Consider the following 14,180-nt stretch of genomic DNA (forward strand, 5'->3'; position numbering starts at 1 on the left):
GGCTGTGCATCCAAACACACAGAAAAGGATTATATAGCACAGCCTGTCTCGACTACGTGTTTAGACATGAAAGCCAAACACCTTAAATACAGGTTCCTGGGGCAACAGAACATCAGGGATTGGGTGGCTGACTTCTACTTTCTCTTAGGTCAGTGCTGAATTATTTGTGCTCTGGCTGCAGCCATGAACTCTGCTCATAAGATCCTGTTCCAAAAAACAGCTCTTCAGCTTATACCCAGAGGAGCTCCTGTGTGAAGAAAATGGTGCTGCAGCTACCACATGTATGCAGAGCTGTGCAGATACTTGGGTTTCCATTTGAAGTCCTTTCTCTGTTATCTGTTTTAAGTCCTGTACGAAGGACTGTAAAGGGCAGTGCCTCACAGACACACATTCTTGAAGGTTATGATTGGATGGTCCCAGAGAAGCTGTGATCTTGCTTTGTAGCTAGAAGCATGGGGAGCAGTAGTGCAATCTGCTCTTGCCATGCTCTATAATAGTAACTGGATCCTTCTCCCAGGTGCGAACTGTGATGGCAGATACTGGGAAACGTTCAGCTCTGCTTCACACCTGGGAAAAGACACAAACAAACAGAAAAGGGAACTGTGTAAAGCCAAGCACACGAAGCACACTGGGGATTTCCCAGTGGGCGCGAGAAAGACCCAGATGGATGGGTTGCCCCGTTCCCTGGAACGTTCTCCACTTCATCTTTCATCTTTCTCTCACTTCATCTTTTCATCTTCGTTTTGTCCCAGGTGGGGAGGGGTCCCGGCACTGTTGGGGGTTTTGGAGGAGGCCGGGCCGGCAGCAGGGGTTGAGGCGCCTGCTGCCTCCAGGCCGCCCCACGGGCCCTGAGGGGGACGGGCAGCTCAGCCCTCCCGCCGCCCGCCGAGCAGTGTTCCGGGGGTGCGGGGGACACGCAGCCGATGGTTCCCCTGCCTGCAAGTGCTTCTCCCGGGCCGAGCCCCCGGTGAGGGGAGGGCTGCCCCCTGTCCCCTGCCCCCCGCCCGCCATGGCGCCTCCATCCCCCACCCGCAGCCGCTCCGCCGCGCCGCCAGGGGGCACGCGAGTCTCGGCGCATCCGCGGCACTCTCGCGAGAGCGGCGGCTGTTGGCCGGGCCGAACCGAGGGCAGGGAGCGGGCCGAACCGAGGGCAGAGCTCACCGCGGACGCCGGTAAGCGCGGCCTCCCGGGGACCGGCGCGGAGTGGTGGTGACGGGGCCGGGGTCTCTCGCAGGCCGGGCTGGCGGCGGTTGCGCGCAGTAGGGATGGACACGCGTTCTCCTTGCCGAATTGTGTGTGTATCGGTCGTTTTCTGCCACCCGGGTTCTCCCTCAGCCATCCCGACATTGCCGCCCGGTTCAGGCTGGGTGAAGCGAAACGCGTGTCCCGGTTGTTCCGAAGGGGTTGGGCCCAACCCCGCCTGTGGCGGCGCGGCGGTACCAGGTTTCCGCGCAGGGAGTGCGGGCGGGCGCGCAAAGGCGGCGGAGCGCTGGGGGGCCCGGGCGGGCGGGAGTGCCGGGGGGAGCCGCTCCGCTGTGCCAGGTGAGGTGTCCTGAGCTCCGAGGGGGCCCGGGCTCCCCTTTCTCGAGTGAGAGCCCGGAACAGTCGCTCAGGAGGCCCGGCTGGGGTTGGACATGGCCGGGCGGGTCTGTCAGGAAATGGCAGTAGTTGGGTGAAGGGCTAAGAGCGATCCAAAGCGGTGCTCTGGGGTTTGTACTGATCTCGCTTTGTTTTATGGCCCCGGAGAAGGGAAACTGCTGGCACGCCTCACACCACCTCGTGCCTTAATTGAAAAGTTAAAAAAACTGCGCTTTTCTGAGGTTTCATAAGCGATAATCTGAGGAGATGTCGTGCCCCGTGTTCACTGAAATCTTAGAAAATGTCTGTTGTTAGGCAGTGGGTTTGAGGCAGAGTTTTCAGGGATTTTGTTAGTCAGTCTTTCATTTTTAAACTCGCTGTTTGTGGCTGGCATTGAAGGGAAAAGCTGCCAGAGGAATAAGATTGTCTTCCGCTGGGGTTTTAGGTAAGGTATGTGGCCACGGGAGGGTAAAAAACGCTGTCACTGGTGTGAAAAATGCTGAACGTGGTGTGGACAAAGAGCATGGCAATGCGAGCTGTGGGGCCCTGCGCCCCAAGCATAGAAAGGGGTTTCTCCGTTGTTTTCCAAAGGGTTTTAAATGCAGAAGTCTGAAAGATAGTTAAGTTGTGATGTAGAATCTGTGTGAAGATGCCAGTGTGTCTTTTCCAGTCTGCGGTGTCTTATTTGGTATTGCCTGTAATTATGAGGATCAGACATCTTGTCTCCCCTGAGTAGGTGACTTGCAGATCTTCAGAACTTAGCCCTTGTGAAGATGTCTCAGGATGTGTGTGTGCCTGGGCTCTTTCCAGGGCCAAAAGAGGCTAAAAAGTCTGTTTGGTTCTGGGGCACAGATCCAATATGGTACAGGAGGTAAAAACCACCTGAGTTCTAGAAAATGTATTGCCCAAAACTTTTTGTATTATTATTACTTAAGGTGTTAATTTCACCTCTTCTCTTGCTCAGAACTGTTGAGGGTAATTTTTTTCCACTTGGGACTTTGAACATAGGGTGATACATACTTGTTTTGGAGTAAAATAACTCCCACAGCAGAAGCTCCACACAGATGCTGGCTTGTGAAATTGATGCTGTGCTGTATCAAATACTTGTTATGTTTGGATGTAAATGGAAATTTCTGAGATTCAGCTCATGTGCTCACAGTACTTTCCTCCCTGACCACAACTCCCACGTACCTAATTTTGGACTGTTACTGAAGAGGAACTACTGTTCTTTGGTGGGTGAAAATGGAAATGAAGAGGGATTTCAGTTGAAACAAGGCAGCTGGGTTGGAACCACATGCAGTCAGATCAGAGATTAACTTTGGAACAGCCTTGTCCTGCCAAGTGAAAGAAATCATTCCACATTTTTAAACAAGAGTCTTTGATGAGAGATTTCATTCCCTTCAGAAGCTTTTCCTCAGCAGGGAGTCAGCGTGGCCATCTTTTGAGGTTATGCAGTACCCATTTGAAATGGAGAAAAAAGATCTTCCTGTGGCTGTGCTGGAAATGAAAAGCTGGTAAAACCAGTTTTCTGCTGGCTTGCTAGCAGATAGCATAGGGGTGAGAAAGGGTTGTCCCCTCTTCTTCCTAGCCATCTGATAGTTAATTGAAATCTAAAATAATTTATTTCTACCAGCACTTATTTATGAATAAAAGCAAAAGAAGGCAAGTATGGGAAGTAACACCTCAGGGGTGGAGGGCAGACTGTTCTAAGACTGGAGACTATACAGAGCACTGGGTGAGGTTGTACTCTGACCAGGGGTCTTGGCAGTGACAACCCTCCAGTGAGGCTTTTGGGAGTTAATAGATGCAGCCAAAAATCCTTCTGTAAAGTCTGGTATTTATATTGCCATAAGGAGCACTGGTATTGCCTTCCTGTCTCGTTTGGGCAGTTGTTTTGTTTTTATGGCTTTAACATTTTTACTGACACTCGGAACCCTTACATACGCTTTCCTCATCACTTGTGGAGCAAGAGCAGATGAGAACTGTTTCTGCAAGTGACATTCCAGGTCCTGCAGGAGTTAACTGCATCTGATCGGTCTGTTATCAGTAGGATTTTTTGGAATGTCGTAGGGCAGTGCTGGACCCGGTTCCCTGTGGGCCGGGGAGGGAAGATGTCACTCGGCTGCTGTGGAGGCTCACAGCCCCTTCAGCTCTCGTTGCTGCAGAACCGAACGCCCTCCCGCTCGGGTGCGCTTTCCGGCATTTATTTCCTGAAAAAAAAGGAGCGTTGCCACACATTCTTCAGTTGCAAAAATTAGTGGGTTTGTTGCAAACCGTTCTGGTTTTGCGGTTTGAGCTGCCAGCGGGATGGCAGGAGGCACTCGGTGTGTTAGGCAGGGTGGCAGCGGTGTTCTGGGGCTGCTCCCCCCAGCTGCTCCGGGTCGGGTCGGGTCTCCGGGCCGCTGCTGACGTGCGGGACCGGGTGGGCGCTGTGGCGGCGGGCGGGGCGGGGCCGGTGCGGGCGGGGCCCCGCCTGTCCCCAGCGATAAGCGCGGGGTCCGCCCGCCCTCCGCACCCACACCCCGGCGGAACACCGCCTGCTCTCCGCTTCGGCTCCGGGGAGGGTCGCGGCCCGCATCAGCGAGCAAGGATTTGGAGCGGAATTTGGGGCTGAGAAACAGTTTTGCGGGAGCCAGAAAAAGGATTGTTGGAGTCCGTGCCTTTGCAGAGCGGAAGGGTGAAGATGGAAAGGGCTCTGTAAGCAGAAGGCTGCGGAAGTGCTGCTTTCCCCCGACAGTAAGTGCAGGGTCAGGGGATGCGGGACAGTGGTGGGATACTGCTGCAGCTGGGAAGAGTTCGATGATATGAAAATGGCCCAAAGCCGGGACTCTGTTGCAGAAGTCATTATAGTTGTTGCTGCTGAGCCTGTGATCTCGGGTATTTCAGGGCATGGGACCTGCAAATGTCTTGAACCTTCTAGTGCTGTTTTCTGATAATTGGGAAGTAAGGAAATAGGTGGTTACCCGCACTTGCTTTTTTTTAGAGGCCTATGGAGATTGAAAAGAACCATGGCTTGGCTCTCATCTTCAACTGTAATGTTAGTTTTATCAGATACTTGTTGACAAAGCATGAGAATAGCCATTTTCAGGAGGTAGCTGGCTGGAGGAAAACAGCATTTATTCTCTCTGTGTATACATTTTGGTGGGAGACTCTTGCAATCAAATGAAAGAACAGAAATGCAACAAACACAAGTATCTTCAGAGTTCATTAGAGGAGCATGTGTAAGTTTCTTAAATTTGACTGTTACAGTCTGAAGGTGCTAATGCAAAGTGTGAAAAAGTAGCATTTCTTCAGGCATTGAGCGTAGTTCCCTGGTGTTATAAATTCAGAAAATACATAAATGTCAGTGCAGCATACTTTGGACTTGGTATTTGTAGATACACAGCATAATTTTCACAAAACTCTTTTAAGTACTGTATCTGCTGTGTTAGCAAACATGGCTTACATTTACTCTTTCAGACTTTGAGTCAGTTGCTGTGTCAGGTTATGAATGAAATAATAAAGAACAATCTGATTTTGTTTGCTTATTTTTGAGTGTATGACATCTTTAATATATCCAAAGTTCTTGTTTTCTTGGCTAGGTATATCTCTGCCTTTGGATTAATAATTCTAGACTGTATCTGAGAACTAGGGCTACCACTTACGTCTTTGTGGAGGCTGTGCAGGGGAGAGTTGATAAGATAAAACCAAGGAGTGTTGTGAAGTGAAAGCTTACCTTTTAGTGAACATCACTAGCAAAGTGAAGATCCTGAAACCTTACAGAACTAAACCTGTGAATGCATTAGAATATGGAAATACATGGACGAAAGTGTCAGTTTTTTCACAGGATGGAGAATTTTGCACCCTATCTTTGGACCTCAGCACGCTGTTGAATATGATGTAGCATTAACGTAAACTTAAAAAATAAATTCAAGTTCAGTTCCCTGGTGATTGTGCTCTGTGCTTCTTAAAAGATGAGATGCTGTGTTGAGGTTAGGGTTGAGTTGTGTGCAGGGGCTTGGTGTGGTTGCTCTGCCTGCTCCATGTCTCAGGGCTGGGGGCATCTGGGAGATGGGAAGCTCAGAGGGAACCAAGGGAGATGCAACTATTCCCTGAACCTCACCTTTTCCGTCAGCTTCCTCTTGCAAACTATTCCTAGCCCTCTGTTCTCTAAAACAGACAACTTAATGTAACTGGTAGGTCTTGGCTCTAGAAGGATTTTGGGGCTGCTGTGGTCAGGAGGCTTGGAAATTGCAGGCTAAGTAGGTGCTCACTTATACAGGATTGTCATAGTCAAAATTGGTTGTCTTGTCATAGTCAAAATACTCTTTTCAGCTCCTTCTAGAGGGTGGTAAAAATTTGAAGTGTTTAGATAGGTACATGTACACTTTAATTCTTCTGGAGATTTCTGTGCCTGTCATTGCTGGAGACTTGTTGTAAATAGAATGCTTGCTACAAGTCTCTAGTTAGTGCTTCAGGAATCCCATGAAAGTAACAGGAGAATCGAAACTCCTCGGTAACAAAATATACCCACTGTTTAGAGAAAAAGTTGATGCTTCCCATTTTTACTAAAAAGCCACACTTAGCTTTTTTTTCCCCTTAGTTGCAGAATCTTTGCAGTGTAGCTTCTGTAGAAATTTTCTGAGCTCTTTTTACTTGAGGATATGCTGAAGAAGCTGAGTAAGTTATCCTGGCTGTGAACAAAACAAAAATAATGGGCAGCTGCTGTAAATTTCAGCCTTTGCACCTTAGTAAAAAGTGATCTGTGTATCAACATGTAGTTTTTCAGTAGATCAAACTGTACTAGAATTCTCTTATTTATGGGAGCCAGCTCATTTGCCTGCACCTGAAAAAAGAGGAACTGGAACTGTCTGCCCTTGCTGGGCCATTCTCCTGCTCCAGCAGAGCTGCTGAACCTTGCCTGGATCAGCCTGCAGCTGCTGGAGTCGTTGGCTGGACATGAGAGCCAGAGGAAGGTGAATGACAAGGGAGGATTGCCTAAGCTCCTTCAGTTGAAGCTGTTGTCAAATATCTGTTGTTTTCTTGAAATTGTGTAAATTCTGTGGGCTGAGGTGTTGGAGAGACCTTTGTCCCTGCAGAGGAAGCCTTATCTATGTTGAGAAAACTTGGATCCGTGTAGGATCTGAGGGTTTTTTTATTCACTTTTATAATGAAGTAGAGCAGATGGTTCTTCATATGATGCCCTTCCTCTTCTGTTAAAGAGGAATGGAAACTAAATTTTTTTTCCATTGTGCTTTAGGAACACTTCAAGAATGAGTCCACCACAAGACAGAAGCAGAAATTCCTGCAGCAGTGAGCCTCTGGCAAAGTGCCTTCAAGCAAAGAAGGACTTGGAAACAGCTATATCTGGAATTGTCAAAGCTGAACAACAGATTAAAGAGAACTGGCAGGAGGTAATTTAAAATTCTTTTTAGAAAGCATTTTAATAAATAACATGACTTTAATGACAATTTTTATTATTCCAGAATACTTTTGATTATGCTGATAGTCTGAAAATTTCCTAGAGATTGCAACCATCTTGCTGTGTAACTTGGTCATGCAACTTGGATAAAGGTATTGCTGTATCACAAGCAGAAGGTACTGCAGCTGCTGGGTGGAACATTTAAACATTTTTTTAATTTAGAAAGAGATTGCAAATAACATCCTCTACAGTGCTGTGGGTGACTGCTTAGTTTTTGAGAAACAAATTGTTTCAAAAACAGGAGTTAACCTGTGACAAATACTGCTCTGTAATGGGTGCAGCATGTGTTTGTTGATACCCTAGGCAGATGTTCTGGAAAGGGTACCTGTTGCTTTACAGGTGAAAGCCAAGATTCACAGCCACATCAGCCGCCACCTGGAATGCCTGCGCAGCCGCGAGGTGTGGCTGTTCGAGCAGGTGGATCTCATCCAGCAGCTGAAAGAGGAGGCCTTGCAGCAGCAGGCACAGCAGCTCTACTGGGTAAGAGGTGGCTGTAAATTGCTGTGCTGGCGTTTTGCTTTGTCAGTGCAAGTATTTTCTAGTATTAACCTGTGTTTTGTCTTCCCTGCAGTATTTGGGACAATTCAATTGCCTTATTCATCAGCTGGAACGCTCCTATAGCAACGAACTAGCAAACCAGATTTCAGTTTGCCTGGAAAGGTAAATATATTTTTATGATGCAAGTGTTTGTTTTGACTTCTTAATTTGTTTTTTATCTAACAGAATTAATAATAGATCTGACTCACTGCTTCCACATTTTTAATGGTTCCTCAAAGTAAGATATTTAAAGTAGTATGAGATACAATTCTTATATTTTTTATCTTGGATTGAAAAACCAAGACTATAATGACCAGTGGAGGTACTCACTTGTGTAGATTATTTCAAATATTAGTTACTGGCAATTGAAGTAAGCAGGAGAAATGTGTTTTGCTGGCTAGTTATTTGTTCTTGGTTTGTGGATAGGCATCTCTTTGTTTTAATGCAAGTATTAATTCTTTTGGTTACCGAGGTAGTGCCAAGTCAGTTTAGAAGCCTTTTTGTTAAATAATGGGTTGATTCTCAAAACATGATGGATAAAGAAGATTGTAAATTATTTTTCTCTTTCTGTATCTGTCATCTTACCCTTTCAGACTGGGGAGTCTTACTCTTAAACCAGAGGAGTCTTCCATCCTGAATTTTGAGGCTGACACATCTTACCTTCGCCAGGCTATTACCTCATTTGGTTCAATTAAAACAATGGTAAGCACCAAGATTTTCCTGGGTTGGAATATTTAAGAAAAAAAAATCTTTTGAGGCTATAGTGTGATATATTTCAAGTGGTATTTCTACTAATAAATAAAGCTTGAATTAATCTTGTGTGTGAGTCATAGTTCAGCTGTATAATATATACACAGGGTTTATTAACTACTGAGTGTAGGTCTTACCTTGACTGAGCTTAGAGCTAGTTATTTACATGTTATTTTAATATATTTTGGCTGAGACTGAGAGAATGATTGTTGTATTCTTACTCCATTCAGCAACTGTAAATTTGTTTTACAGATTTCTTTAGATATTAATAGTTCTACATCATAGATGGCTTTCTGTTATAGAAATATTTTGAGATTCCTATGTAAGGAGCCTATTTCCTGTGTTATTTGAGATAATTCTCTTACAGGAAATGGACTGAATGTGGCATTCTTACAGTAAATCTTTCTCCATTCCATTTTCAAGTGTTGGGAAAATTGTTATCCACAGAGAACTGACTTCTCTGTAACTGTGCTTTATTTCTGCTTTGTTGTAGAATTCATCCTAGAAACTCAGCTTTGTCCGTATTTACAGTAACTCTTGGATTGTTTTGGGTTTTTTTTGTTCCATACAGCAAACCTCAGAGAGAGAGAGTACTTCTTCCTGGTTCCCAGGTCAGAATTGTGCCCTAGTGAACTGTGAGCAGGTAAGATTAAGACTTGTATCTATCTGTGAATGTTTAGTTGTATTAAAAGAAAAAGGAGAATGCAACACAGTGTTACCTTGCTTGAGTAATGACTTCTGTTTGTTAAGATGTTTGAGTAGCCTGGAACAGTCTCCGTGGTGAGCATGAGTGATCTGATGTTCTAGCTGCTCCATGACCAAATCTGCAAGAACATAGTATGAAAGTCAATTTGGAGTGTGATGGTCAGTCAGAATTTTTTAATTTAGTATTTCTTGATGCTGCCAAGGCTGGACTTGGAGCTTTAAGGTTCCTTTTAATGCAGAAATTAATGGGAAATCTTATGTTTGGCTCTGTGCAGAGACAGCGGCAGTGAAGGAGGGTAACAGATAGTAATGGGAATTGTGGGCACAGGGAGGATTATGGCTGGGTTACACACATCAGACTGTGTGTTGTAGAAGTTGTTGCTTCTCTTGTCATCCTCACTGAAGAATTTGGGATTGCAAAATAATTTGTCAGTGCAGTGGTTTAAGTCATGCAGGCAGTTGAAGATTTTTTTTCATTAGAAGGGACCCGTTTTTCTTTTGGTTCAGAAATACTGATGCATGTTGCACGTCTATTTTCATATTCACCATAGATTACCTCAGTAATTAGACTTTCTCACAACCAAGACCATTCTTTCTCAGCAGAAAACACTGTGTGGGACAGTGAGTGCTTCACTAGCTGACTGGTTACTTGGAAGCAGACCTGTGGGTGCTTGCCAGGCTCCGTATGTTCCCAGCACCAATCTTGAAGAATGGATTACACAAAAATGCCTGCTGGAACCCAGCCAAGTAAGCTTTTTACACACTAACCTAGTTTTTAATAAAGGGGGAAAACACAGTAATTGGTTGCAGGTGGGAATTAAACCTTCTCTAGTTCTCTTCACTCTGCCTCATGTTCGTTCAGCTAATACTTCTTGCACTTACTGTCAGAATGTTCCAAACTGTAGCTGTGCAAACAGTTTCTAAACATTGTTTTTAGTGTTAATATATGCATTTCAATGTGTCTTTACTAGGATTTTAATTCTTCCAAAGTCAGTTATTTTGAGCAAGCCTGGGGAAATCTAAAGGATTTGGAAAATTGGCTCCTGCAGAATCAACAGTGTGATGTTGCTGGGAAGACAGACTCCTCTGGCTCCAAGGACTCCACCTCTACTTTCAACTCATCCTTTTCCACTATTGAAAAGGTGGAGAAATCGGAATCCCTTGAACAAGAAGAGATGGACCTTTCAGACTGGCTGCTTACTCCTGACACAGAAAATGGAAGTGGTACTTCAGATGAGAAATGGAAATACGAATTTAAACCTTTTAGGGAAGAATTTAACCTGGATGATTGGCTCCTCAAAGCTGAAACGTGCACGAATTGTTGCGGCAGCCAGATCAAAAGCGTGGAAATTGAGAACCTGGGAAATCTGAAGTGCCTGAATGAGCATCTTGATGGAAAGAAATCACCCACTACATCTGCTGTAAATGCTTGGCTGCTTCAGCATCCCCAGGCCCCCGTTAAGGTGGAAGATGTGTGCAGAGCTAATGAGCTGTGTGCCAGCTTTTCAGAGTGTGTGTGCGATGATAACTGTGGAAAAGTGGCTCTGTGTAAATGGCTTCTGAAGAAAGAAGGGAAGGATAAAAATGGAGTTCCAGTCAGCCAGAAAGATTTACCAAATCCTGAGCACGAGAAGACCAAGTCTGCTTCCAGTGCCTGGCTTAACACCACACAGCAGCTCACAGGGGAACCCATTAGTGCAGAGAAAGCAGATTATTCAGCAGAGGTCGCAGAACCCTGGAAAGCTCTGCTCGAAAGGCCTCTGACAAGCTGGCTGGCCAGGTCTGAACACACAGCAGAAAGTGCAGAAGAAAAGGCGAGTAGGGAAAAAGCAGATAATAGTTTCAAGAGTCCCTTCCTAGACCTCTTGGCTCCATTCCACCTTCCCTTGAATGTGAACAGTTGGGTGTTGACTTCAGACAACCTAGAAAACACTACCCTGCCTCCAGTGGAAGATAAATGGCTTCTACGCAAGAAAGCACAAGTGAGCTGAAGTTCTTTGTTACTGCTGGTCTTAAGCCAATGTATTGGGTTTATTGCTTTAGTCACTTTAATGCCTGCCTTCTGTTACAAATTCATAGCTCTTCTGGATTATACCAACATTTGTTTATGTTTCTTAGCTCTTTAAATGTTTTCAGTGTAGATGAGGCCAGCATTTAATACAACCCGAGCTAATTTTGAAGTATAACTAGTTTTAATAAATTAAGAAAGTATTCATCTCCTAGACTTAGAAATCAGCTTTATTTTCTTTTTTTTTTTGCAAAGTTTGAAGATGCATTGCAATGTATTTATGTTTGGAGATAAGTAATTAAGGTGACTTCTCTTTCAGGACTTTGGCCTTCCTACAGTTTGTGACCTTTTTGCCTGTATGAAACTCAGTGGAGATAAAGAAAAATGGCTGTATCAGACTCCTCTACAGGTAGGAATCACAGCTGTGTTGGAACAGCTGAACCCAAACCTAACCCCAGAATACAGACACTGGCAGCCAGCTGATGTCTTCAGACAGAATGTTTAGCAGCATTGTGATTTTCTCCCCATATACTTTTTTAACAGCTTGAACCACTGAATTTTTACATATTCCTCCTCTTGATTGCAAGCTAGGGTAGGAATTACTTAAGATCTTGTAAATCACTCTTCAACTGAGTGACAGTTGGTTAAATCTTGGTAATTTCTATTGTAACTAGAATGTGCAAATAATGTCTAAATTCCCAGGCAGCTTCCTTCTTGTCTCAGTAGTGATAGCTGACATCATATTTCTCCTCTCTGCTAAGATAACTCCTTATCATTGTTTTTGAAATTCATGATAAAAGTCCTTTGCAAACACACTGCAAACCCTAAAAGCTGAGATATTAAGTTCTAGGAAGTATTTTGTGGTTTTTTCCTCCCCCAGTGTCTTATACAACTTTTTTTTTTGAAGTGTTGCTTTCTGTTTATCAAATAGAGTATAACCTCGTTTTAAAATTGTAGATGTGAACAACTGGAAGCATTGAAATCATCCCCTTCCTGCTGATCAATCGCACATCACGCTGAGCGACTGCAGCCAGCTGAATTCCTGTGTTTGTGTTTGGCCATCTGCTTTTTCTTCTAAAATTATAGCAAAAAGAAAGATGACTCGTGACAAGAGTTACGGTGCAGAAGATGCCTTTTTGTTAAGATTAATCCTGAAGTGTAAACTCACTGAGCATAAGCAATCTGATACTATAGAGGTGTTAGTAAATTCCTGTCTGTTAAGGGGCTACATGATTCTTCTTTAATGGGTTGTCACTTGAAGTATGTTGAAGCCAGATGTAAAGCAAAATCTCTGGTGTTGTGACACGTCCACCTTTGGCAGTGACTTTAGAAGACTGCTGTTCCTTTCAGCTGCTATAACTTTGTCATTAATTGGGTTCTGGCTTACTGGGTTAACTTAGGCTGCATTTGGAAGCCATTTCTTTTATTGAGCAGTTGGTAATTTTTAAGGTTTCCTTTGCATTTTATATTGGTGTGTCTCCCAGCTGACTTTGTGTAGTCAGGTTTTGAAAAAGACAAGCATTGATGGGACCTGACGCATGACAGGAGAATTGGTAACTTATTTTTGAATGAAAACTTGTCTTGCAAAGTTTTGAGCCATTCGTTAGATCAGATCCTACCATGTCCCCAGCATTTAGTAACTATCTGAATTACACATTTCATCTTGCACTTTTTCAGTGAATGTTTTTGCTCGTTTTAGAAAATCTACAATGAACTTTTATTGACTAAACCACTAAGAAAGCGGGCATCTTAGCCACATAATATTTAAAGGTAATATTTGGGTAATTTTATGCCTTCTCATCAGATTGATGGAATGCTGTCTAATTAGGAAAAACACTAACTTGGCAAATTGTGTGGCTCCCACTGATCCATTTTAAAGATAGTTAAGCCATGGACTTCCATGTTGTTATGCATATGAAAGTGGGGTCAAATAACTGATCCCTGGACTCAGCATGAGCAATACCTCTCTAGATACCTAACATTTTGAGTCTATAGGAAAGAGTGTGGAGACAACAGATGAAAATGTGGATCAGTGCCCATCAGCTTTCATGAAAAACTGTGAATTTACATAGTTTTTAGTGCAGCTTCTACTCACTTAACAAATTGCTCTTAACGACTATGAAAAATAGCCTTCCCTTCTCCCCATCCCTGCAATAAAAATTGTTTCAGTTCTTCACAACTCTGTATAAAAGGAATTGGTGAGATCCAACCATGGGATCTCCTGTCAGTGTGAACACATTCCTGTCTGACAGAACCTGTGCATTTCATTTGAAGTTTTTAGTCTGGGAGGGACACACTGCACATGTGATACCAAAACCCAAGAGGGCTTAACATCAGTGGTCCACTTGAGGCTTTTGGACTTTGATAGTTTTGGCTCTCTGCTATAATTAGATGTTTTTGAAGCTGACTCCCTCCTTTGAACATGTCCTTTTTACTGCATGGGAAGACTGCACTGTGACTAACTCCAATAACAGCCTAATTCAATTAGCAGTTGAACTTCATTAAAGTGACTGATATGGAGCCCACCTCTTATAATTAATTCCTTGTAGACATCATTGTGTGCTACTTTGTCAGTTCCTTACAAACCTCTCAAACTTTGGGGTATGTATTCCTTTACTTACTCAACTTGTATTGTTATCACCAATTGATATTTATGTAAAACATTGATTAATTTTTTCCATTAAAAAGTAATCTCAACTAAACAGTGTGGGATGTCTCTTTTGCTGAGGTTTACAAAAATGCTGAGGTGTGTTTCCTGCAGCTCTGCTTCCATCTCTGTGGGATTCATGTGTGTCAGTTGTGTTCCACTGCTCTCTCCCAGCTGTGCACAGCTCTGCTGTCACAGCAGGAGTCCCTGGCACTGGGTGCACACCCAGTGGGCAGCACCTCTTGGTTTCTGCACTGAAGCATCAGCCCCTGGACACGTGGCTGCTATGTCTGTATCACTCAGCCTTTATTCAGCTGCTGTAAGAAATGGCTGTAGACAAAATGATTGTGTGTTTCTTACTGCTCTCTTGAATACTTGAGGATTTATGGGTTTTAGTGGCCTTCAGTCCTCCCATGGCTGTAGAACATCTCTTATTTGGCTGCATAACTGGAATTTAGTTCTTCTCTGTCTCTTCTACCAGAAAAGGCTTTTGA

At 44.1% G+C, this 14,180-nt stretch overlaps 1 protein-coding gene across 7 annotated transcripts; it reads left to right on the plus strand.

Moving 5' to 3' along the window:
- The first annotated feature begins 1,059 nt into the window (after nt 1-1,059).
- On the plus strand, nt 1,060-13,741 carry NCOA4 (nuclear receptor coactivator 4). Of its 7 annotated transcripts, none has more exons than XM_071749277.1 (10): nt 1,060-1,172; nt 6,818-6,971; nt 7,379-7,519; nt 7,611-7,699; nt 8,170-8,278; nt 8,898-8,969; nt 9,632-9,778; nt 10,003-11,013; nt 11,359-11,448; nt 11,997-13,741. In XM_071749277.1, exons 2-10 carry the CDS (start codon nt 6,831-6,833, stop codon nt 12,000-12,002), a joined length of 1,806 nt encoding a protein of 601 aa, XP_071605378.1. In that variant the 5' UTR covers nt 1,060-1,172; nt 6,818-6,830; the 3' UTR covers nt 12,003-13,741. The 7 variants fall into 7 exon arrangements, with proteins under 7 accessions (XP_071605378.1, XP_071605382.1, XP_071605379.1 ...); XM_071749281.1 differs by having other exon boundaries at nt 1,062-1,172; nt 9,635-9,778; XM_071749278.1 differs by lacking the exon at nt 1,060-1,172 and adding an exon at nt 1,456-1,542.
- Nucleotides 13,742-14,180: the final 439 nt, after the last annotated feature.

Source organism: Heliangelus exortis, chromosome 7 (assembly GCF_036169615.1).
Source record: "Heliangelus exortis chromosome 7, bHelExo1.hap1, whole genome shotgun sequence".
NCBI classification, from domain to species: Eukaryota; Metazoa; Chordata; class Aves; order Apodiformes; family Trochilidae; genus Heliangelus; species Heliangelus exortis.

Excerpts from the sequence above, each read along its gene's own strand:
- NCOA4 (XM_071749275.1), top strand. Across the intron at positions 7,700-8,169 it reads ATTTCAGTTTGCCTGGAAAG|ACTGGGGAGTCTTACTCTTA; the intron begins GTAAATATATTT and ends TTACCCTTTCAG. Across the intron at positions 11,014-11,358 it reads TTCTACGCAAGAAAGCACAA|GACTTTGGCCTTCCTACAGT; the intron begins GTGAGCTGAAGT and ends CTTCTCTTTCAG.